The 25,872-nt window shown below is 34.7% G+C and overlaps 1 protein-coding gene across 1 annotated transcript in view; it reads left to right on the top strand.

Moving 5' to 3' along the window:
- DOCK7 (dedicator of cytokinesis 7) overlaps positions 1-25,872 on the top strand; it is a 192,186-nt gene that overhangs the window by 95,063 nt on the left and 71,251 nt on the right. The window contains exons 15-21 of the mRNA XM_090269555.1: positions 1,073-1,190; positions 4,361-4,431; positions 7,980-8,118; positions 9,255-9,356; positions 17,563-17,649; positions 21,405-21,636; positions 25,377-25,541. Of these exons, the coding sequence (XP_090125681.1) occupies positions 1,073-1,190; positions 4,361-4,431; positions 7,980-8,118; positions 9,255-9,356; positions 17,563-17,649; positions 21,405-21,636; positions 25,377-25,541 (914 nt within the window). The remainder of the gene's footprint in view (positions 1-1,072; positions 1,191-4,360; positions 4,432-7,979; positions 8,119-9,254; positions 9,357-17,562; positions 17,650-21,404; positions 21,637-25,376; positions 25,542-25,872) is intronic.

Raw genomic sequence — 25,872 nt, 5'->3', positions numbered from 1 at the left:
TGGATATCTCCTACATGAATGAATATACTGTACATTGTCATTTTGGGGGCTCCATACTACTCCTTCTTATTAATATATTAATTAACTAATCCAGTACTGATGAGCATTATATTCCTTTATAATTATTTGTAATTATGTGCTATTATAGAAAGTGTTATAGTGAATTTCTTTTAGACACCCATTTGTACATGTATGTATTTTTCTCCTTAGACTAAAGGTGGGTTTATTGGATCAAGAGGTATGTTCATTTAAAGCTTCTATATTGCCCTACTGCCTTCCAGAAAATGTAGACCTATTTTTGTTGCCCTAGCAGTTTATTAGCAGGGTTTTACTACTTTCAAAGTTTTGTTCATCAGCTGTCAACACTAGTCTTCAGGTAGAGTAACTTTTTTTCTTTTAGCTCTTTCTTCTGGTGAATTATTTCTCCTCTGTGTTAAAATATTTTTTTGAATTATTTCTTCTCTGTTTTGGTAGCAGGGACTATTAAAGTTGTGTAAGATGCAAGATTATAAACTGGACATGAAGTCAAATGCAGAGTAATATGTGATTGTCTCATACTATTATATTTATCATATTGTTATACTTACCAAATTGTCATACTGTACATGTTCTTGAACAATAATTTGTAATAGTATACCTCTTAAATACCTGATCACATTTATATAAAAGCTGTATTTATAAATGTCATCCTATTTATATATACATGGAGGAAATAAGATAATATTAAAACTGTCTTTTAACTTCCTAATAATGTTTCAGTCCATACTCATTTATTTCCCAAAAGCCTCTTGTAGAGGAAAGAACATGTGTTTAGAAGTCTGACTGACCTGTATTGATTTCAGCTCTTCCACTTAGTTGGTTGTGTGTGAAAAATTACTTAACTTTTCTGTGCCTCAACTCATTTGCAAAATTGTATTATATTTGACTGCTGTTTGAATGATTATATGTGAATATCCTTAGCATAGTAGCTAGCAAATATTAATAATTCAGTACTTGTTCATCTATCTCTTGTAATGTAATAATAGTGTTTTTAGATATGTATTCACTACCGTGTATACTATTGCCTTCGCAGAAATCTTCTCTACATATACCCTCAGAGTCTCAATTTTGCCAATCGTCAAGGTTCTGCCAGAAATATAACTGTGAAAGTCCAGTTTATGTATGGGGAGGATCCGAGTAATGCCATGCCGGTAAGAAATGTTCTTTACTTTTCCTATTCTCTGTATATTGTTCATATAGACATTTTTTGGGGTATTACTTGGTTGGCAGCTCTAAACTGGAAATTAATGTGATCTTATAAACCAAATTTCTAACTGCATTACTTCTCATACATATAGTAATAAATTTACTTGAAGTCTTATTTATTGAGGATTTGGTATATGCAAGGCACTCCCAGAGATACAAAGATGAATAAGACTTGTACTCTAGAGGATATGAAACAAGTACATAAAACTTTTTAAAATGTGACTTTCAAAAGGCGGTCAGATCAGAATTACCTAGTGTACTGTAACAACAAAGCACAGGTAGCTTTCTTCTGTCTGGGCATCTGTGATTCTGATTTTCCTTCTTTAGAATGAAAGACCAGGCAAGGGAGGTAGAAAGTAATGGGTTGTGGTATCATTTGAAAATGTTCTCCAGGTGATTCTAATATGTGTGGTTCTTCTCATCTTTGTTGACAAACTGTGGCAATAGCTTTCAACATTGGCTGCATATTACACTCACCCTGGGAGCTTTAAAAAATGTCAGTGCCCAGACTGAATCTCATTTCAATTAAATTATAATCTCTGGGTATGGGAATCAGGCAGGTATTAGTATTTAACAATCTCCCCTAGGGATTACATTTTGCAGCCAATATTGAGAACCAAGGTATGTGCTACTTACAGAAGATTTGTACAGGGATTCAAAGACATGGGTGTTCAATGGTAGGAGAGAATGCTTTAAAGTTGGTGAAAATGTTAATGGTAACAGGTCTAGAGAGTGGCGGAAGGAAAGCAATTCAAGCTGGAGAAAGTCCTTCTCGAGAGGTACAGTGGTGAGTTGCCAGTGAGGCAGAGCAATTGAAGATGAGTCAAAAATAATAGATAGATGCCAGACTGGGAAGATTCTTGACCGTCCAAATTATGATTTAGTATTTATGGGATACTAAACACACAAGTTCCATGAAAGTAGATTTTTGGTTCAACCTGAAGTTAATAAGTAGGAGCACAATTGTCACTATAGATGTTCGACTTCTGACAACCCTAGTGGAATGCATATGAGCTTAGAATTGGTGCATTGTTAATAGTTTTATTATAGCCTTCTGTGTCAGTCATTTGAATCAAATTCTGACTTCCTAACCAGGAAAGCTGTGTATTTTCTTCTTCCCTATTACCTGAATTTCATCAGCATTTTTAGATCTTAAAAACAACAAGCACAAATTATTCATCTTTGTATTCTATGGCAGCTATTTCAGATCCTTGCATATAATACGTGTTGAATGAATATTTGTTGAATAAATGTATAATTTATTATTGAGGTTTGAATTATCATTTCATACTCTTTTCTAGCTCTTTATTTCTCCTGAAAGAGTGAATGCATTATTATAGGTGATGAAAAGATACTGGATTTAAAAAATAGATGCTTTGTTATCTTATATGTGAGTTGCCATATAAATGTGAGTTTATGACAAATGTAATATATGTAAAATATTCTGTTTTATTGTTTGCCTAACAAACTCTTCCTTGTCTTAGCATCTATATGGCCTCCTCTACAAAGCCCTATCTGCATCCAGCCACATTGGCAGTTAGACTGCTCTCTCTTTTGGTGCTACCATGGCATCTTCTCACTTCTTTTATAGGCCTTATCACTTTATGATTATATATTTATTTCTTCATCATGTGTACTAGACTGTGAGCTCCTTGAGGGCAGGGACCATGCTTCTCTCATATATATATCTCAATACCTATCTTAGTGCTTGGCATATAATTGATGCTTAGTTCATATTGGTGAATGATTAAAATTACATGCCAAATGGTTAAAAAAGGAACACTTTGCACTGTATATCAATCGTGTTATAAAAATAAATGAGTTACTTTGTGAAAAATGATATCTTCTCGGGGGGGGGGGAACAAACTACTGCATTCCTCTATTTGTGTATTATTGGCCATGTGAAAATATAGTACTTTTATGTTTATGTGAGTGGTTGGTTTGAAAGCGTATATAAACAGACACGTTTTGCTTGCTTATTTTTTTTTAAATAAGGACTAAGGTAATTTTTTGATCATATAATATCAATATGATAAACTTTAATTCTGGCACTGGAAAAACATTTTATGAAAACATAATAAAGTATTCTTAGCAAATTGATAAAATTAGAGTTATCTAGGAGAGTCATAATTATTAAATTTTCCATACCCTTAAAGTAAAAGGACCTGCTTGAGATACTGCAAAAAGGGACAAAATACCTGTTAATATGTTCTTTTTATTTTGGGATGGTGCTAGTTAATTTCTTTGTATAGGAATAAACTTTGAGTTGTTTTACCAGTTGTGTTGATGGAAGTGTGATAACATGTCTACTGTACTTATTCATGCATATGTAGAGATGGCTGGCCAGACATGAGAGTTTAATTTATGGCTAGATAACATTGCAAGCCTAACTGTCTCGCACAGGAATCACAGCTTTGACCATGACATTATTAGGCCATTGTTCTAATCAGCTGCCCTAATTATCTACCGCTTGCTGTTAGAATTCAAGAGGCAGATTTATAAGACTATAGTATTTTACTGCTAAACCTTCTCCCAAAGTAGTATGTACTGTATGTTTTTAATGTGGTGGATTTTTTTAAACACATGTGTGAAAATATAAAATATTGCTCCTCCATTATAGAGTAGCTTGCAGGGAGTACTGGAAGCAAAGGATACCTAAAATAGGATTTTTAAAGATCATTTATAAATAATATATATTTGACTTTCAGCATAACTGCTATATTAGTGGAGAAGTCACCAATTTGTATAGTAGATATATGCCACCATTCTAGGACCATATTTCTTATATAAATTCCAAATAATGTGCTACATCCAAATTTTAAAATGAAATCTTCACCTTCTTAAAAAAGAAAGAAATGTACCTTATTGACCAATAGATATGAATATAATGGATAGAAAGTTTTTGAATGTTTGAATGTCAGATGGGTCTATAAATTTAGAATTAAGCAATTGAACTAATTATAATTAATGAACGTCAGTAGGCACATTGTTCTTCACTGGGCTGATTTTTGCCCATTGTTCTCAAATAGTTATTAAATCAGACAAATTCTTACATAGATATGAAACATCCAGCATTTATTACAACAAAGTTTCAACATGCTGTTATTTGTTACAGGTAATCTTTGGTAAATCTAGCTGTTCAGAATTTTCAAAGGAAGCCTATACAGCCGTAGTATATCATAACAGGTACTGAATTCAAATATTTCTTTCAAAGTTACTCACTTCTCAGTGGCATTGTTAGCACTCACGTTAGTGTGTTTACCAAATGCTTTGCTGCACTGAATGTGCAAATTCAAGACATCTGACATCAAAGTTATAATTTTCAACATGTAGATCCACATTTTCCATAGACATCTCAAATATAAGACTTTATACACAAAACATCTTTTTAATCAAATTCTCTGATCCTTTCATTTTTATTAGATTATTATTATTATCTTTGTGGCCTCTGGTCCTTTGGTCTTTCCCTATTACATTCCCCTAACACTTGGCAGCTTTACCTAACTCTTTACTAAGCTTGAACTCATTAGTCAGTTAAATTGGTGGTATTTTCAACATCAGATAATCCTTTGGTTTAATGTCTTTCCATTTTACTTCTTTGAGAAATCATTAACTTTGGATAACCTTTAATTTCTACTTTTGTTCTTTCTTTTTTAATTTTGAATGCTATTGGAGAAAAAGCACAAAATTATACCAATCAAGACTATCACAGATTATTTTATCATATGATGGGGCTATGGTAATTTATTTTATTTTATCTTCTTTTGGCTCTCAGAGATTACTCTTTGGTAATCATTTTGTCATCACTTTTTAAACCCTATCTCTAATTTTGTAAGCGCTAATTTAAGTTTTTACCTCCTTCCTCTAGCACCTACTTGAGCCCATCCCACATGAGATCCATCACCTTCTTTGCTCTTCACCTCAAATTATCTTTGTACTGATCTGCCTTTCCTTCCATTTCAAAGCAGTAATGGCTCACACCCTGCTCAATGTGAATCTTTTCACTTCTGCTGCCAAACAATTTTACCCACCTTCTCCACAATATGATTTCATCGGTTATCCCTTCTGTTTCATTAGCTCCATCTCTTATTGTTAAAAAGAAGCTTGTTTTTTATTCTTTAAAAAACAAAAGTCTTTCTGCAGTGCTCTTGTGTGGCATGGTTTTTCCTTGACTTTAAAATTTTCTTCTTTCTCACCTTTATGATTTGAACACTTTTCTTGTATAGTAGTTATTCATTCTAATTTTTCTTTTTCTTTTAAGTATAGGCATTACACACAAAACACTAAGGTTTTTTCCTTAACCCTCTTTTTCTATAATACTCTCTTCCTAAATAATTTTATATGTATTTCTCAGAGTTATATTCAATGAAAATGCTACTACTTTTACCTTTATGTGGATTGCTCACAACTTTTATTTTTAGTCATAACCTTCATTCTGAGGTACAAACAGGTATTTTCAGTGGCCTGTTGGGCATATGTTTTGGGTTCCCTGCTGCCTTCTCAATGTCCATGTATTTATCTCTGGCCCTCTTCCAGACCCTATCTCTTGTCTGTTCTTTTTTATTAATAGTACTACCAATTTTTCAGTCCTCTGACTCAAAGTTTAAGGCATCCTTGCCCTCCTGTTTTCTTTTCTCTAATATTCACTCATCTTTTGTGTCTTGATGATTTTCTTTCTGCCTCATCTCCAAACATATTCTGTGCTGTCTGTTTCTGGGTCTTTCTTGGATCTTTAATTAATACTGATTATCTCTCCTTAACTGAACTTTTACTTATTCTTCAAGGCCCATGTTATATATCTCTTCCTAACTACAATTCCCTGATCTAAAACTAAGTAATTTATTAAACTGTGTTGTTGAAGCATTTAACCTTATATGCTCTATACCAGGGGTTAGCAAACTTTTTTTCACGAAGGGCCAAACAGTACATATTTAGGCCCGGTGGGCCACAAGGTCTCTGATGTGACCACTCAGCACTGCTGTTGTAATACGAAGGCAGCCATTGACAGTAAGTAAAATTGCAAATGAATGGGCATGGCTGTCTTCCCATAAAATTTTGTTATGAACACTGAAATTTGAATTTCATGTAATATTTAAAGTGAAATATTATTCTTTCTGTGTTTTCAACCATTTAAAAATATAAAAACCATTCTTAGTTTGTAGTTTATATAATACCAGACGGTTGACTGGATTGGTCTGTGGGCCATAGTTTGCCAACCCCTGTTTTATAGCATACTGTTGCTATATATGTGTCTTATTTATATTTCTACAAGTTATTTATATTTTTAGGGTAATTATTATTTTTTATGTTCATTTTTAAAACAGCCACAAAAGTAATACAATTCTTAACCTAAAGGTGGGCAATTTACTTGCTGATGAATAACTAACTGGTAGATGTTTAATTTTTCATAAAAGTCTTCACATAATATAATTTGAAGATAGACATGAACTAAAACACTGAATATAAGGAAAGATATTGATAAAGAAAGTAGTAATTTATAAAAGTACCTTCATTTGTGGCTATTTTTGTTGCTCTTAGCATTCGTAGAATTAAAATAACAGTACCATCTAACATTGCTAGTAAATTCAACTTTCTCATAATTCAGTGATGATTAGTGAGATCAGTAACAAGATGTATAGCATCTTTTATTCACCAAAGTCATCAAATTCTCAGATGACTAGCATTACCTATCTTTCTAGTGAGTATTAAAAGCCTCATTCTACTTACTATTCCTGTCATCAGATCTACACCTGTTAGCATTTTTGAGGCTTATTTGAGAAGGATATTTGACCTATTAGCATCAGAGAAAAAAAAAAACCGAATTGGTTTTTCGTGGGACAGCCTTCACTTTAAAGTTAGTAGGAGCTATATGGTTTGGATGCATTTTCATTGAAGATAACTGAGAGATACAAACTGAACATGGAAAATTGGGATGCTAAAGCTCTATCCTTTTTAAGTCTGTATCATAAATAGCAGACATGCTTTCCTATAAAAACTCAATGAATATTGAGATGAAAATTCCATTGGTTTGATCAGATATGATAATTGTTGTATTCTTATAGTGGCTGGAAGCACTTCTAAAATGTAGGACAAATGTAATTTGTTGTTGTTCCTTGATTTTTTTTTTCTTCTTTTCTTTGAGCTATTAGTCAGTAGTTCACGTTTTGGTACCATCATTTCTTTAGCAATGGGATAATTGATGCAAGACATTTCATAGAGAGCCCAACTTGATACTAAGTTGTCTAAAGATCCCTTTTTTTCTTTTTTACAAAAGGATAGTATAAATTAGTCTTTAAATTGAAGACTCTGTACTCCTGTAACAGAAAAAATGATTTTTGTATGGTTTTAAAATATACTTATGAAAATTTTATATTATTTTTATGTGATGTATATCAGAATTGATTTACAAATATAGAAAGCCCTAGTCTCCTCTTTTATTGTTTCCAATCTAATGACAATTTCAGCATTAAGGTGGTAATTATTAATTAATTTTCAAATAATAGGATTACTCTGCCAATTAATAAAAATTAGAGGAGAAATTTCAGAAACAGTGACAGCTCCCTCATCTGGAAGTAAGAGTTAGTTACTTATTTGAAAATAAATAAAAATATTTGGACTAGAAGAAAAATTAAGCATGAGTCCTAAAATTAATTTTAAATTATTCAAATATACAAATGCAGTGGTTATTTTGAACAATTTATTGACTATTGATCTGTTTTTCTCTTTGTATGAAGGTCTCCTGATTTTCATGAAGAAATCAAAGTTAAACTGCCTGCTACTTTAACTGACCATCATCACTTGCTTTTTACTTTTTATCATGTTAGTTGTCAACAAAAACAAAATACACCTCTTGAAACTCCCGTTGGATATACAGTAAGTATATTTTTGTTAAATAGTTAGCTCTTTGATCTTAAAAATGAGTACAATATATAAGATATAGTTAGTATATTTCTTATCTGATTTCCCACATTGGTTAAAAAGAGTCACTGTAACAAGAAAATGCTCATTAATGTGATTAATCAACTAACATGTCTAAACACTTAGGTGTTGGTCCTGATTATTATGTGTTTACCCAACAGTACAATATAAATATGATGGTTTAAAGGGTTCTTCAGAAAAGAATACTTTGAATGTGAAGTGATTTAAAAAGACCCTTGGCTATTAAATATATTTTTATTATAATTAAAAGCAATTAACCCTTGAGTGTATTTATTTGTTTATCATTTTTAGAGAGAGGGGAAGGGAGGGAGAAAGAGAGGGAGAGAAACAACATTGTGAAAGAGAAACATTGATTGGTTGCCTCCTGTACGCACCTTGACTGGGGACTAAACCCACAATCTGGGGATGCGCCCCGGCCGAGAATTGAACAGGTGACACCTCGCTCTGCAGGAGGATGCCTAACCAACTGAGCCACACTCGTCAGGGCATAAAACCCTGAGTGTTGTTTGAAAATCGTTATGATTGAATTGCAAAAGTAAAACTAAAGTGAAGGACATCATTATATGTTATTACAGTTTTGTCAGAAAAATCATTCCTCCACCCCAAAGAGAAATGTCAACATTTGATTAATTTTTTGTCTCTTGCAGTTTGTGACATGAATTTTCCTAAATGCAAGAAAATAAATTTATGTTTATACTTTAAAATTTTCTTTTCAGCATTTCTTTTATTTTTTCTTATTTACATTGACACTATTACTCCAATTTAAAAATGATATACTTTGTAACCTTTTTCTACTACCAACTTTCCCTTGGTTAATAAGGACCTTCTATAAATTTAAATACTGCATAGTTAGTTAGTACTTATAATATCTTACGGGTTATCCTTAATAAAATATTATTAAGAAACTTTGGAGGAATTAGGAAGGCTCATAATTACACAATTAAATACCTTTGGTGTTTGAGAATGTGAGATAAATGTAGCTTATATCAAGTTCTTAAAACAGATTTTCCAAGTAATTACTTTTGTAACAAACATATTTAAGTGAATATTGTTTTCTTTTCATTTAAAAGTGGATACCAATGCTTCAGAATGGACGATTAAAGACTGGGCAGTTTTGCCTACCAGTCTCACTGGAGAAACCACCACAGGCTTATTCTGTACTATCTCCTGAGGTCAGTAACTCTCATGTGGAATTCCCCCAGACTGAATGAAATGGGTTTTTTATTACAAAGGTGTTTTCTCAAACAAGACCTTGCAATTCTGTCTGTATGTTGATAATGAAGGGATAATATTATTTTCTCATAATTAAAATTATAGACTACTTAGAAGCTATTACACTGTTTTTAAAAATATAGGTATATTCATTTTACTTTTAAAAATTTTAAATCAATCTTTATAGTATTTTTTTCTATTACCATTTAGTCCCTTTATACCTGCCTCTCCCCAGCAATCACCACACTGCTGTCCATGGCATGAGTCCTTTTTCCATTTTGCTTAATCCCTCTACTCCCTAAGTTCCCCCCACCCCACTAGCTGTCATCTGCTCTCTGAGTCTATGTTTTGCCTGTTAGTTCAGCTTGTTCATTAGATTCTACATATAAGTGAAATCATATATTTGTCTCTCTCAACTGGCTTATTTCACTTAGCTTAATTTTCTTCATCAATACTGTTATAAAGGCTAAAATTTTCTTCTTTTCTTATGACCAAGTAGTATTCCACTGTGTAAATGTCCAATAGTTGTTTTATTCACTCATCTACTGATGGACACTTGGGCTGCTTCCTTATCTTGGCAGTTGTAAATAATGCTGCAAAGAACAGAGGGGTGCTTATGTTCTTTCAAAGTAGTGTTTTGGGTTCCTTCAGATATATTCCAGAAGTGGGATCGCTGGGTCAAAAGGCAGATCCATTTTTAATTTTTTAAGGTATCTCCATACTGCTTTCCACAATGCACACACCAGTCTGCATTCCCACCAACAGTGCAAAAGGTTTCCCTTTTCTCCACATCTTCGCCAGCACTTGTTGTTTGTTTATCAATCCCTGCTGGTTTTTGTAACCAGAAGTTGTGGGGACTTATCTTCCTGGCACTGGAACCCTGGCCTGGGGGCCTGGTGTGGGGCTGGGACTTCTTGCTCCCAAGATATCTTTCCCGAATTTTTATCCACCACACGTGGGTCGGGGTCCAGCCCTTGAATGTCTGTGCCCCTCCTACCAGTCTGGATGGATGTGGTTTCTTTAATTTTGTAGTTGTCAGATTTCCATTCAACTTGATTTCTGGTGGTTCTGAGTAATGGTTGTTCTTTATTTTAGTTGTAATTTTGATGTGGTTGTGCAAAGAGTAGCCCCATGTCTGCCTGTGCTGCCATCTTGACCGGAAGTCTCCAATGTATTATTTCTTTCAGATTTTGTATTCTTTATTTCTGACTCATTTCTTTTATGGTTTCTGTCTTTTTTCATGCTCTTGAGTATCATTATAGTCATTACTCTAAACTATCTGATAAATTGCTTCCCTTCATTTCATCTAGCTCTTCAGGAGAATTCTCTTGTTCTTTCATTTGGGGTCTGTTTCTTTGTCTTCCCATTTTGGCTGCTGCTTTGTATTTTCCACCTTAGTTGTTAATCAGTCTTTAAACCGATCAGTTACTTATCAAATCAAGCTGTAATCAGCAGCCTGGCTTAAGAACCACAGAGTAGGGCAGAGTAAAACCTGTGGACGGGTTATTGCTTCCCCTCAGGCTGATGCCATTCAGAGGAGGAGTGCTCTGCCTGAGAAATACAGCTCCTGCAGTGTGGGGAATGACCCAGCACAGGGGTCCTGGTGGCTGTTCCTTCAGTTCTCTTCCCAGAGCCATCAGCCCCAGTCTCTCCTCAGGTGTCTCTAGTTCACTCTGCCTTTCCTCTACCAGATCCCAGGGTAAGTGGCTGATAATGAAATGTTGTGCATTGGCCCTTTAAGAGGCTCTTTGTATCTCCAGCCATCTCTCTCCCCAGCAGACAGAAACCCTGCTGCTTTTCACAGTCGGATGTTATCTGGGTTCTTCTCTGGCTCTGGTTCTGTAGGCTAGGGCACCTAGCTTGGAGTTTCGACCCCACGCTTCTCCGAGGGAACCCCTTGGCCACTGAAATATCCCTCTGGAACGTTAGCTGCAGCCTGTAGGAGCCCAGCCAGCCCTCTTGTGTCTCCTTCATATTCCATACCAGTCACTTTGTGGTGAAGTGATTTCTTCTGTCTGTGGTTATAAGGCTTCTCTCCAGCTGGTGTTCATTGGTTATTCAGGATGATTTCTCTACAATTTAGTTTTAATTCCAGTTTGGTCCTGGGAGGAGGTTAGTGTAGCTTCCACTTATTCCTCAGCCATCTTGGATCTCTGTATTCATTTTAAATTTAAAGTAATACATGAAATATAAACTTAAAGAAAAGATAAATTTGGAGATTTTTTGTATTGTTACATAGATTCGTCTTTAAATAAATAAATTTTTCTTTTAGTAGGTAATATTTAACTACTAAAAGCCTGTAGACAGAAGAACAGTTTTAAGTTAAGTTTTTAGAATGTTTTTGTAATTGATGATCATTTATGTGAAAATAAGGTAACTATAAACATGCTACTTTATTTTAAGAGACATTAGTAGTTTTAATGATGATTATGTGACTTAAACAAAAACATTGGAAGGATACCACTCAAGAATCCATAGCCATTGTCCAGAAACCAAAGTGCCCTTTGAGGAAACTATTACATGGCGATTACCAATGCCACTTCAACGTTAGTCTGAAATGTGTATTGTGAATGTTGTCCCGGTAACATTTATTTTCAGAATAGAACTCAGAAAGTATTCACAAATAAATTAGTATTGTTTTATTTATTTTATTTCTTCAAAAAGAAGCAATATAATACTACTTCTTTGACCTCATTTCTCACTATTATCTCACTCTGGTCTAGTCATGTAGCACAGTACCTTTGCTCCTCTTCAAACATGAAGAGAGCATTCCATTCCCATCTCAGGCCCTTTGCACTTTGCTCTGCTGGCAGTGCTTTATCGCAAGGCCTACTCCTTCGTTTCATTCAGATAGCCACTTAAATGCCACCTCTTTGGAGAGGTTGTCTGTTAACTGTTTTAAGTAGCAGCCTCCACCACTTTTTATCCTGTTACTTTGCTTTATCCTCAGTACTTATCACTAACTTTATAGGTTAGGTTTTTTGTTTATCTCTTTATTGCCTATAGAATATAAACTCTATGAGGGTAGGAACTTTGTCTTTCTTGTGCAAGTACTTAAAATACTACTTTCTCATAGTAGGCAGTCAATAAATATTTATTAAATGAATGAATAAGTAAATATTTATTAAATTAAAAATATGATCCTCCTCCTTCCAAAATCTATCATTTAGTTTTCTAAGCACACATTTTTTTTTAGTAAAATAAGTTAGTCTTCTGCCAGAGGTAGCATTATATTTCAAAAGGAAATATTTGCAAATGCAAATGCAAGGTTAGCTTTCTAAAGGGAGGCCAGTGGTTTATTCCTAGCTATTTTGTGTGTGCTCCTAAATAAAGAATATGGTGGTGATTTGGATTTGACTATAGACAGATAGTATGGCTGATTGATGTGAGCTAAACCACCTGATTAAGTACTTAAGCTTTTGCATATTTTAATTATTCTATTAAAAGAACAGTATGTATTCTTAGCTTTATTGTTATATTTAAAGAAGAGTAAATATTGTTAGTGTTAGTATTTAATTTAAAATATATGAAAGATAAAGTGTTTAAACATTCAATTTTTATGGGTCATTGCTTAATGCAGTTTTCTATTTACTTTCCTGGCTGAGGTTGAGCTTTGTTTGATTCAGAAGGTCAGAGACCTTCTGATAACGTGTTAACTGCATGTAAGCACTGTTCTTAGGCAGGAACACTGGCTGCAGTTCACGTGAACAGTACTCCCAAAGTTTTGTGGTGTATAACTTACACAAAAATGAAAATGCTCTTTGCTCCTGCTGTTAGCTGATGAATCCTAAATCTGCATCTCTGCTCCTCCATTTTTGCCAGTTATTTGGTAAATTAAAATGCTTAGTGATGTCTTTGCCAGGATAGTCCACAGATACCTCGATCATAAAATGCCCAAAATTAAGATTCATTCTTGTTAAACAACTTTTAAAATGTTATGGTGGGAGACAAACCTTGGTCACTAGTATACCTCAACAGAGTGATGGTATTTGGGTGAATTTACCTCAGTTTAGTGTTTGTTGGGCTTCAGGATGCAGATTCATGCTCACAAAATTCCTGGAAGATTGACGTATGGACCAGCATGGCAGCCTGTCACCAGAATCTTCTCCTGTAGATTATGGCATTCAGCACTCAACAAGTCACTTGGATCTTAAAATAGTTTTGTTTGATTGTTTTTGCCTGAAATATGTCCCAGTAAAAAGTTACACGTACCCTTTATCTCATGAATTATACCTCTTAAGTATTTATCCTACAGAGATAGTTGCATAGGTATACAAGGATCAGCGTATAGGATATTTTTAAACTTAACAGTGGTTACATCTATATATGGATAATTACACTTTTCAATTTATTGTTATTTTGTGTAATATAATAAACTCTCATGCATCCACCATGCAATCAAGAGCTAGAACAGTGTCAAAAACTTACATCATTTATTTTTCCCATTCCATACTCTTTTTTTCCCTCTAACTATACAAAACTAGCTTTCTTTTTTTAAAAACTTACGGTAAATATACATAACATAAAATTTACCATTGTAAAGTGTACAGTTAGTTCTATGACATTAAGTGTATTCACATTATTTTAACTAGTTTCATTAAACAACTTTTTAATTGAGATGTATGTGTGACTAAAGAATACATTTGTTACTTTGCTTATTTTATGAACTTAACAATATTATTATTCTCTGTATAATCCTCTAGGTCTTGCTTTTTCCATTCAGCATTATATTACCAAGATTTAGTGGGGTTTTGTGTGTGTGTGTGTGTGTGTGTGTGTGTGTGTTATCTAAATAAAATATTCCTCTGGCCTTCTGTTGTTTTTAAAATGCAATCTATATTTTTCCCCTATGACCTACAAGTCTCTGAATGATATGAGGGCTTGTCCACTTCCCCACCATCATCGTTTACCATAATCTCAGACTTATCTCTAGTTAGAGCTTCTTGCAAACTTTTTCCTGCCTCTAGGCCTTTTACTTATCTCATTTGTCTTCCTGTTCCTTACAGGGCTGGATTCTTCTCATTATCTGAATTGTGCATATAAGAGAACCTCCTCAGAAAAGTTCTCTCCTCACTCCTTGAATTTTCTACCCTTCCCTCCTCCACACTACTGATATACTCTATCATTTTAATCAAATTTTATTTGCTTAATACTATCACCATCTGAAATTATTTACTTCTTTTTCTCTCCCTGCTACATGATTGGTAAGCTGCTTGAGAGCAGACCTTAGGTTTACCATGAAACCCCAGAACTTAGAAAAACTTGGTAGAGACTTCAGTAACTATTTGTTGTATGAATTAAATAGAAAAAAAATTACAAAATTATTGGTATTAGCAAAAGATAAAACATGGAAATTACCTGGGTATTGACCAAGAGTTTAATATTCAATTAAATTTTTGTACGTCCATACAATGAATGGTGCAGTAGTAGTAAGAGGGATGATATAGATTTAAATATCCCAATAGTATATTTATAATAAAACATAAAAACAAACAATATTATGACACCAAACTTAGTATATAGGTATACATCAGTAATTGTGTAGAAAGTAGTTAATTTAGCAAAGTTAGTTCTTGAAGGGGTGTGGGATTGTGAAAGTTTTCGTTGTTTTTAACCTCATATACTTTGAAAGGCAGTGTAGCGTAATTTCCAGGGTTTTACTCTTGTCTCCACCACTTTCAGGTGTGCGACCTTGGGTAAGTTTCTCACCTGTCAGCTATGGACTGAATTGTGTCCACCACCCCACAAATTCGTTTGTTGAACTAACCGCCACATGTGATAGTATTTGGAGATTATGCTTTTGGGAGGGAAGTAAGCCCAGATGAGGTTATGAGAGTTGAGCCTCATGATAGAATTAGATGTAAGAGACACCAAAGATCTTGCTGTCTCTCTTGTGAGGACAAAGTGAGAAGGTGGCCATCTGCAAGCTAGGAAGAGGTTCTCACCAGACACTGACCATGTTGGTGCCTCGATCTTGGACTTTCAGTCTCTAGACTGAGAAAATAAATTTCTGTTGGTTAAGCCACCCAGCATATGGGATGCCCAAGCTGACTAAGACACTGTCTGTGCCTGAATTTTCTTATCTGTAAATTGAGGAGAATAATTAATGGTTATAATGAAGCATTATGTTGATGATTAAATGATTTAATGATATGCAGAACATTTAGAGTGATGCCAGGCACATAAAAAGTATTAAAGTAGTGTTTGCTACTATTACGCCATTCCTTTTACCGTGCTGTGCTGCTTGTTAGACTACACAGCAGCCTTTCCTTCATTCAGCAAGCATAGAGTCACCTAGAGAGTTCTGCTGTAACCCAGTTGTTGAACCTTTGGCCCCACCCCCACCCCCAGTTTCTGATGCAGTAAATCTTGGTTGTGGTAAATTATTTACATTTCTAACGAGCGCGCAGGTGATGTTTATGTTCTGATTCTTAGTTCAAACTTTGAAAACCACTGTGTTGAAAGAAGTATGTGTTCACATTTTTCTTGTGTACCCTATTTTTTAAAAATAATTGAAACAATATTTTGGGTTCAAAGATTTAGTACTGTTTCTTGCTTTGAGTAGTTTCAATTAATTACCTCTTTTCCCCAAAATGTTTCTAAACTTATATTTGCTTCAGTAGAGACATTGCATTTTCTACTTATTTGTTATTTTACAGGAAACTAACTTTATTTGGTTTTCTGTTCTATGCATAAAAATATGAAACCATGGAAAAGAAATCCCTTTTTTATTTTTGCTGAGGCTTTCTATTTTTGCATTTGTTTCATAGATATTCATAATTGCTTATTGAAGTTTTTTAAAATGACGGCTGCTTTAAAGTTCTGTCAAGTCTGTCCAACACCTGTGCCATCTTAGTATTCGTATCTATTGTCTTCTCATTTAAGCTGAGATTTTCCTGGTTCTTGGTATGCTGTGTGATTTTTTAAATTGTTTCATGAATGTTTTGGATATTAACACTCTAGATCTTATTTATGTCTGTCTTTTAGCGGTGGGGGTAGAGATTGTTGCCAGGGAAAGGTCCACATTCCTCACGCTGCAGTGTGTTGGGGTGGGGACTTCTTATTGGGCGGAGGAGGGATTCCAGGCTCCCCTCTAGGCCTCTGCAGACGCCTCTGCTGTGAGGGGAGGGAGCTCCTTGCTACTGCTTTCCTTTTGGTCTCCGCTGACACCACAGTTGTTGGGGGGACCACCGGCCTGGGATTACCCCCTACCTCTGTCTTCTCTGATACCGGCCCATGTGTGGGGGGATTCAGGGGATTGAGTACCTCTTTACAGCCAGCTGGGGGTGGAGAGTAGGCTCCCTGCAGCCCACGGAGGGGGGTGGGACCGCAGTTTGTTTTTACCCAAGTAGGGCAATTACTGGCTTTGACTAGAGAGAGCAGCTTTTCTTGGAGCAGTATTTGTCAGCTCCTTTGGCATTTGTGCTGTTTCTGGCTCTAGCACCTAGTCCAGGATATATGAGTCAAAAATAAAACCCAGGAAACACTGCCTGATAGTTCCTCACATCCCGAAGTCCCTAGCCTGTCTGCGTTCTTCTGTGCACCTTTCAGTCTTTATGTTTATTTTATGTATCATGTTCTGGGTGGTTTTTTTTATTTAGCAGTACTTATCAGCAAATGGAGAGAACTGAAATACTCTCTTTTAAAAAAAGACATTGTCGTATAATTTTAATTAATTCCTAGCAAAAAATAATGTTTTTTCATTTTTAAAACAAACTTTCTTGGCTTGTGAATATTTTAAAGCCCATTTAAAATATAACAGGAGTGTTTAAAATAAAGAATATAGAATATTATAAACTGTTGAAATGATATCAATGGAATGTGTATAAAACAGGTTGCAAAATAATATCTTAGACATCACCTGTGTAAGGGTGTGTATAAAAATATATTTGCATAGAGGAAGATTTGGAATGATATAAAGGGATATGTCTCTGGGAAGATAGAATTTTGAGTGTGTTTTCTGCTTTTTGCTCTTTGAGCCTTTTAATTCTTGTGTAGGAAACATTGATTTTGTAATAAGAATAAAACAAGTTTTACATAACTTACAATGCTTAAAAGTACATTTCACAGTATTTTTTATCACTGAGATATTGTAATTTTTAAATCTGTTTTCAGAGTTCATAATCACCTTAAGCATCTGTGATCATTGTATTTTATACCTTATAGGTTCCTCTACCTGGCATGAAATGGGTAGATAATCACAAGGGTGTTTTTAATGTTGAAGTTGTTGCTGTTTCATCTATCCATACACAAGTGAGTGAGTTTTAATAATTTTTATTATCAAATTTCACCTGAATGAATTAAACATATTTCTAGTACTTAAATCAATGTTGTTCTGCTGTAAGAGTTATGGGAGTGAGTATAAGACAGTGAAAAATGTATAGATTTAGAAGTTAGTTTTTATCAACAAAATGTTAATGTCAACAAAAGGAAATATTTTGCTTTTCGAAATGTTATTGACTTCATTTTGAACACTTAAGTAATTTTTGCCCTTGAGTTTCTGGTACATAGCAGTACTTTAGAATTCAAAAAGCATCATCCAACGTATTTTATTTCTCATAGACTCAGGTATTTCAGATGGACAGAGTTCTTAGGGATCATTTACTCCATGTTCAACCTGGTATTTCTTGTTATACCAAGCTCTCCTTAAAGCCTTTACATTTACTCTTTCTTCAGCTGGAATGCTTTTCCTCCTGACATTCATCTCACCTCTCTTCATTAAGGCTTCTCCCTACCTCAGAAAGGCCTTCTTTGGTGACTCTTTTAAACACAGCAGCCCCATTACTCTGTATTGTCTTACCCTGCCCTCACCCTGCCTTTTTGCTCTAGTGCACTCTTCCACTTCTCTCACCCTTTCTGTGTGTCTCTCTCTGTGTGTGTACATGCATATACATACAGACATACATATGTATTTGTTTGTTGGTTCTCTCTCCCATCAGACTATAAGCTTCATGAGGTCAGCTTCAAGGACCTTAAATAAGGGGAAATGTAAAAATAATTACAATACAATAAAATTAGTACTATGTTAGATATATGAACTAAATTAAGTCAGAGGAGAGAGTTGTTTGTTTTGCTGGGAACTGAGGTGTTGAATTGATAAGTAGGCATTTACCCAAACAGAGAGAGAAGGCGGGTAACTCACAAGATAACAAGCAAGTGCAAAGAGACAGTAATCTGTTTAAGGATGAGCAAGTAACCTCGTGTGAATGCAAATTAAAGTGCATGGCAAATTGTGGTAGATGAGAATACAAGACCAGGCTGGTAACAGATTATGAGGGGATTTGAATGCTATTGAGTTTAGTGTCCAGGTATTTGGTGATTTCTAACTTAATAGGAAACAGAGGAATAAATTGGAAAGCACAGTAAAGGAAAGCAGTTGTGGAGCTATAATTAGCTTATTTTTGAACCTTTTGAGTTTGACATACCTATGCACTTCAAATGAAGATGTCCTATAAGCAGTTGTAATTGGTTTGGTGTTTAGGATTGGAGGTAACAGAGTAAATGTGATAGTTAAAACTAGACTGGTGAATGTGACTTTCCAGGGAGAAAATGTAGAGTGGAAAGAGGCAAGAGTTTAAAATGAAATTCAAGGGTTCTCCAACTTGAAAGGGAGAGTGTTGGTTTGCAGGGGTTCTCAAGGCCCCCTCAAATTGAGTGATTTTTTTAAGCAGAACTCACAGGACTCAGCATATAGTAATGTTCACAGCTATGATTTAGTTTAGTGATATACATACAGCAAAACTGGCTAAGATAAAGAAGGCAAGTCCAGAGGGAATAAGGTGCAAGCTTCCAAGAGTCATTTCCTAGAGGAGTCACATAGGTCAAGTTGATGTTGTCTGTCAGGTAAGCTCATTAGAGGCTCAGTACCCAGGGTTTTTACTATGGACTTGTCACATAGACACCCTCTGCCTGACACATGCCAAAATTCTTGATTTCCAAAAGGAAAGCAGGTGTTCAGTATGAACCATATTGTTTACAAACAGTTTAAGCATCCCTATCAGTATGAGCCCTCCTAAAATCCAAGTTCCCAGATTCTAGCCAAGGGCTACCCTTGTGAGCAGGCCTTTCAAATTAAGCTTCCTATGTCAGCTTTTTTCTGTACAGTGAGGCAGGGAAAAATAAGACAACCAGACAATTCTATATTATGTTTTAAAACAATAACAAGAAAAGGTTTTTGGTTTTTTTTTTGTTTTTTTTTAGCAGTACCCGGGTAGATCCCAGTTAAAGAATGGCTCCAGAGGAGTTTTTCCTCTCCTGTTCCTGAATATGTCCTGTGTTTTCTATAGTCCTTATTCTTCTGCTAATGATAAGATTGACATTTTACTATACAGCTGAAACATTCTTTCCCTTGATAGAAGTATTCTTAGTATCACATTATAAATCTTCTTAAGTATACAAAGACATTATTTTTCATGCTTTATTTTATTCTTTTTTTAGAGTTGGTAGTATAGTTATGTTTTACTCCTAATTTTGTTTTTATGGAGGCAGATACCTGTATTGTCTTTTATGTGACAAGGAAGGATTTGGGGCCAAATATGTTGTAGATGATGTAGAAGCTATGGAATGTAGGGGAAGAATAAAGTGGAAGCCTTCACAGTCCTGATGGCTAACACTCAAAAGTTTATAAATTTTGTAACCATGTAAAACAATTTCATCATGTATTGTAATCTTTTTAAAGGATCAATTAAAGACAATATATGTTTCTTATGGTGTTTTATACTTTGCTTATGGATCTTTGAAATTACTGGATATATAGTTAGAACAATACTAGAACTATAAATGCGATGCTATTCAGCATTACTACCTTTTCTTAAAGTATACTTTTATTGTTAACTAAGTAAAAGTCTTCCCAGAGTTCCAGTAGACTTTTGCTCACATCTCATGGGTTAGAACTATAACACAGAGCCATCTCCATGTACAACGGAGGCTGAAGAACAAGCATGTATCCTGGGACTGGGCACTTGCTGCTTTTAATGAGACTGGTTCTGTTAGTGTAGAGGAGGTTAAATAGTAGTCGGGGATTTAGTCAGGAGGTGGAAACTGCCAGTAATTTGAATGGAGAAAATTTATGTATAAGTAATTGTTAACTAGGTTAAAAGTGATTCACTACTAAATGGGGTAAAAGAGAATTCTATGATTATAACAGAGATAGCAATGGCAGAAAATGATAAGGAAGCAACTTAGAAACCTGGAGGAGGATCCTGAAGGTTGAGAATCAGACCTCTGAATCAGACCGCTTCTACAGGAACATAAGTGCCTGCCATGCTGTGGTATGGAAGAAACCTGGTGCTGGGTACCTGATGCGGAACTACAATAGCCACCATTACTGTGGTGAACGCTGCTGCCCAAGTTCCTACCCGCTGAGCCATGGCGTTCACATCTCCTAGTCACCATCAGAAAAAAATAAAAGGAAGAGGAAAAGTCCCTGCTAACTCTCTGGCCCGGCAGGCTGCTTCCCATACCTCTGTTGCCAGAGCCTAACCACAAGCTGCCTGACAAAAGAGAAATATAGTTTGAAGAGTCTAGCTCCAGTATTACAAATGTGGCAAAGTGGGTGTGAATGGAGCTGAGAGGCAATAAATTAATAAATGGGCACAGGAAGGTTACTCACAAACCTGTCACAATAAGCTTTAAACAATAAGGCAGACTCATACTGGGAAAAAAACTCTTAATTAGTGTCAGTAGATTTCTTGAATAATCAGTACTTTACAATAATAAATGAAAATACAGGATGGGGCAAAAGGAGGTTTATAGTTGTGAGTACATGAAACATGGAGTTTATTCTTGCATTATTAGTTATTAATTATTGTATTTTTTTATACGAACAATCGTAAACCTGCTTTTTGCTCCATCCTGTAAATGTAGTGTTCACTTTGTAAACAATGTTTGTATGTACTGATGTGTACTTTTTTGTATTATTAATTAATATGAGATCTTTTATTAGTGGTTCATAGTTTGGGGAATTTACACTGTTATCATTGTGTAGTGCTTTTGCTTATTTGTTTTAGGATCCTTATCTTGACAAGTTTTTTGCTCTGGTAAATGCTCTGGATGAACACATGTTCCCAGTCCGAATTGGAGACATGCGAATCATGGAAAATAACTTAGAAAATGAATTGAAGAGCAGTATTTCAGCACTGAATTCATCTCAGTTGGAACCAGTGGTCCGATTTCTTCATCTTCTGCTTGATAAACTGATACTTTTAGTTGTTAGACCTCCTGTCATTGCTGGCCAAATAGGTAATTTACTTATGTTTGGGGAATCATAAAATTTATAATTTGGTATTTTTAACTTATGTGGAAATAGAGCCATGATTCCTGTTTGCTGTCTATAAGGACTGCGTTTGATTTTGGTGGAGGGGTTGTTATTTACTTGTTTCTAATGCCAAAAATATCATAACTTACTTCTGTTTTTTTATAAAATGTGCCATATAGACTTCCACTGAAATTATGGAAATAAATTTATTTACTCACCAAGTATTTTTTAAGCACTTACTATGTACCCAGACACTGATAGGCACTGTCCAAGGCATGGTTCCTGATTTTAAGGATCTCACAGGAAAACAGGCCAACATAAATTATGTTGCATTTATATGACATATAATATACCTAGTCTACATTTTCAGTTATGTGATGTTCTCTAGTTTATACAGCTATTCTTTCTTTCATTAACTCAAAATCTCTATATTGTTTTTTTTTTTCTTCTGTGTTCTAGAAGGAGGGGTATTTTTGTTTCTCACCCTTTTTCCAAGATTTATTCCTCTGCTTTTACTAATATCTTCCCATCTAAATCATGCAAAGTAGTTGAGCTTATAAGAAATTTCAGCTAACCTACTATAGAAATTCTATCTTAAGTGGGAGAGGAGTATTCAATGCCTTGGGATTTTTTTAGGGGAGACTTGTAAGTAGAGGTAAGTCTCAGGTGGAGCATTTAAAGATGAGTAGGAGTCCGACAGGTAAATAACCAGTCCAGGGAGACGAAGCAGCGTGTGCATAGTACACAGATTACCCTGGGAATGTTGGGGGAATTATAAGTAATTACAAATTGGAAGGCTGGTCATTAGAGATGATAAGTGGTGGGAGTGATGAAGTAGGGTCTTCTATGACTTTTCAGGTAATTGGGACTATGATCATAAGGAATCAATAGCCTTTGAGGGGTCTGGTCTTAATTAGGAAAGTAATGTGACCCCGTTTGGCTTTTATGAAAATAACTGTGTTGCATGGGAATGGATTAAAAGTGGGAGAATCTGGAGTCTGAGACAAATTGGGAACCTTGTAGTATTTCATAGAAAACCTGTGAGGTCCTGATGAAAGACATGTGATGGTAGGATGGAGAAGAGAGGATGGGTTAAGAGATATTGCGGATTACCATTACAGTAGTCACAGGAGGAGATTTTAAGGAAAAGATGTTAACGTTGTTGTAGAATCTATAAGTAAAATAATAACAATAGTAACGAACATTTGCATAGCACTCATTATGTACCAGGAATAGTGCTATGTGCTTTATTTATAGTAATGTATGAAATCCTCACAAGTCTGTGGATAGGTATCATCAGTGCCACCATTTCATGAATGAGTAAAGTGATGAACATAATACTTTAAAAAGTTGCTAAGGATTCAAACCCAAGCAACTGACTCCAAAGTCCCACTCTTATCTCCTGTATCAGCGATTTTCAGTCTTTTTAATCTCATGGCGCACATAAACTAATTACTAAAATTCTGTGGCACACAAAGATAAATTGTTTTGCCTATCTGACAAAAAAAAAAAAAAAGGTATAATATTGATTAATTCACACCAGATGGCTATTGTTGTGCTGGCTGTTATCACTTTTTTTTTTTTTTTTTTTTTTTAATTCCAAGGGAAAAGAGGACAGTGCCCCTAAGTAAATATTCCAGTGTTGCATGTTTTAAAAATTTGTGCAGCACACCTGTTGAAATTTGCTGTACTAAAGAAGTGTCCACTGATGAAATTAATAAGAATAGCTGTAGTCAAACAGTGAAAGTAGAAAACAAATTACAGAGAATGAAGTAGTAAACAGTAGATGATGAAGGAAACACAAAAAGCATATACGGTAGTCCCTCTCTATATCGCGGTTCACTTATCGTGACCTCACTGTATCACAGGATTTTTAAAAATATTATATTTAATTATTTATCGCGGGATTTTGCTGTACTGTATACGCATGTTGTTAAAGTTACATAGGTTTAAGAGTGTAGAATAAATGTAAGGTTCCTACTTTGTGGGGAGGTCTAGAACATAATACCCGCGATAAGTGAGGGAATACTGTAGTTAGAAGAGGAAGTAAGGTTGATTAGGGTGTAAGAATGGAGAGATTTGAGCATATTTATATGCTTTGGAGAAATAGTTGTGGGGAAGAGGGGAGAAAAATTAAGGTAGAGGACTGCGAGTGAATCTAATTAATGAAGCAAGCCTGTAGGACAGAAGTGGAGATGGCTAGATCATGCTTACGTGGGAGAGAAAAACTGCTTCCTTTGGAAAGGAAGTAAAAGTGCTTTGATTCTGATAAATTTGTGGGAAAAACTTGAGGACTTTAATGCTTTATATATTTCTTCTGAGAGATAAAAAGCAAGATTAAACTGAAAAGAGAGTAAGGTGGACCTGAGTTTTGAAGAGGATCCTGATGGTTTGGAATAGCTACTGTGAGGAAAAGAAGTTAACCAGAAACAAAAGTAGGATTGCTAAACCCCACTTAGGGTTCTCTGTCTCTAGTCTCTTTCTGTCTCTTTCTCTTCTAGTTCAGTGTACATACAGATAAATCTTTCTAAAATAACCACTTTACCCAGTTATTCCACTTTTAGGAAATGAGATTGGCCTCATTATTAATTCATAATTTCCCATCTTGACTAAATAAATAATAGAATCTGAGACTTCATTGTTCAAAATGGCTGTTTGGTGTGTGCTACCAGAATTTCCCAGTTTTAGCAAAACTGTTGTTATATACTGACTTGAATGAATGAGTAGGTATTGCTTAGCCTGACATTTAAAATGCTCTACAACAGTGATTCTCAACTTTCCTAATGCCACAACCCTTTAATACAGTTCGTCATGCTGTGGTGACCCCCAACCATAGAATTATTTTCGTTGCTACTTCATAACTGTAATTTTGCTATTGTTATGAATCATAATGTAAATATCTGATATGCGGGATGTATTTTCATTGTTACAAATTGAACATAATCAAAGCATAGTGATTAATCACAAAACCGATATGTAATTATGTGTTTTCTGATGGTCTTAGGTGACTCCTGTGAAAGGGTCCTTCGACCCCCCCCCCACTCCCCGCAAAGGGGTTGTGACCCACAGGTTGAGAACCGCTGCTCTACAGTCTTACATCAACTAGTTTTTCTAATCCTTTTACAGATTTACTCATTTCAATCAAGTTGCTTATTTAGCATTCTCTTTTCTTATTATCTTAAGTTGATATTTTTAGTAATCTACTTTTATTGTTAATAATTTTGATTTTTTTAAAAACAAAAGTCACATGCTCATTGTATGCTCTGTAGGTTTTCAGCATTATCTTTAAAATGAGAATTTAATCTCAAAGGTGATATCCAAGATAGATTTCTCTTTTCTATGTGCTTTGTATTGTTTTACAAAATTATAGGTACCTGTAGGATATTTTGTTTTTCAACTAAGTAAACCCATACATTTTTCATGTTAAGCTAGTAAAATGAGTTTTTCTCATTTTGTTTAGAAAAATAATTTTGATTCATGTAATACAAGATAATAACTAAAATCAACATAACATTATTTAATTGCTTTGTTGTACACATGAAACTAATATAACATTGTATGTCAACTGTAATTGAAAAATAAATTTAAAAAATCAACATCAAATATCTTTATACAATTACTGTGTATAATCACTAAACACATATTGCAATGATAGAACCTTGATCTATTTGGAACTTGCATCCTAAAAAAGTTAATGTAAAAATACTTTCCTCTTTCTTAAAAGTTAATCTAGGTCAAGCATCTTTTGAAGCGATGGCATCAATTATAAATCGGCTTCACAAAAATCTGGAAGGAAATCATGATCAGCATGGCAGGAATGGTCTTCTTGCATCATATATCTATTACGTTTTTCGCTTACCAAATACTTACCCTAATTCACCATCACCAGGTATTTCTTCCTTTTACTATGAACAACAAACGTTTATTGAATGCCTGCTAGATGTCATGTACTGTACTAGGTGCTGGAGTTAAAAAGATAAATAGGTTACACTTTGAAGCATCATTATTTACACCGCTTCCCTTAATTTGAATTAATTCTTGGCTGAAATAATTTTTGGAAATGAACCTTGAAATAACTTCCTGTGTCTCTGGAAGCATTTTATCAGTCCCTATTAAGATAAAAAGAATGTTATATTTGTCATTGGAGTGCTATTGGACATTAAAGAAGAAATATGGTGATTTAGTAGTTCCTTGATAACCCTATGAAACCTATAATAATT

The sequence above is a fragment of the Furipterus horrens genome, unplaced genomic scaffold, assembly GCF_987537825.1.
Source record: "Furipterus horrens unplaced genomic scaffold, mFurHor1.1.pri manual_scaffold_3, whole genome shotgun sequence".
Lineage (NCBI taxonomy): Eukaryota > Metazoa > Chordata > Mammalia > Chiroptera > Furipteridae > Furipterus > Furipterus horrens.
This window is presented reverse-complemented; position numbering and strand designations above follow the sequence as displayed.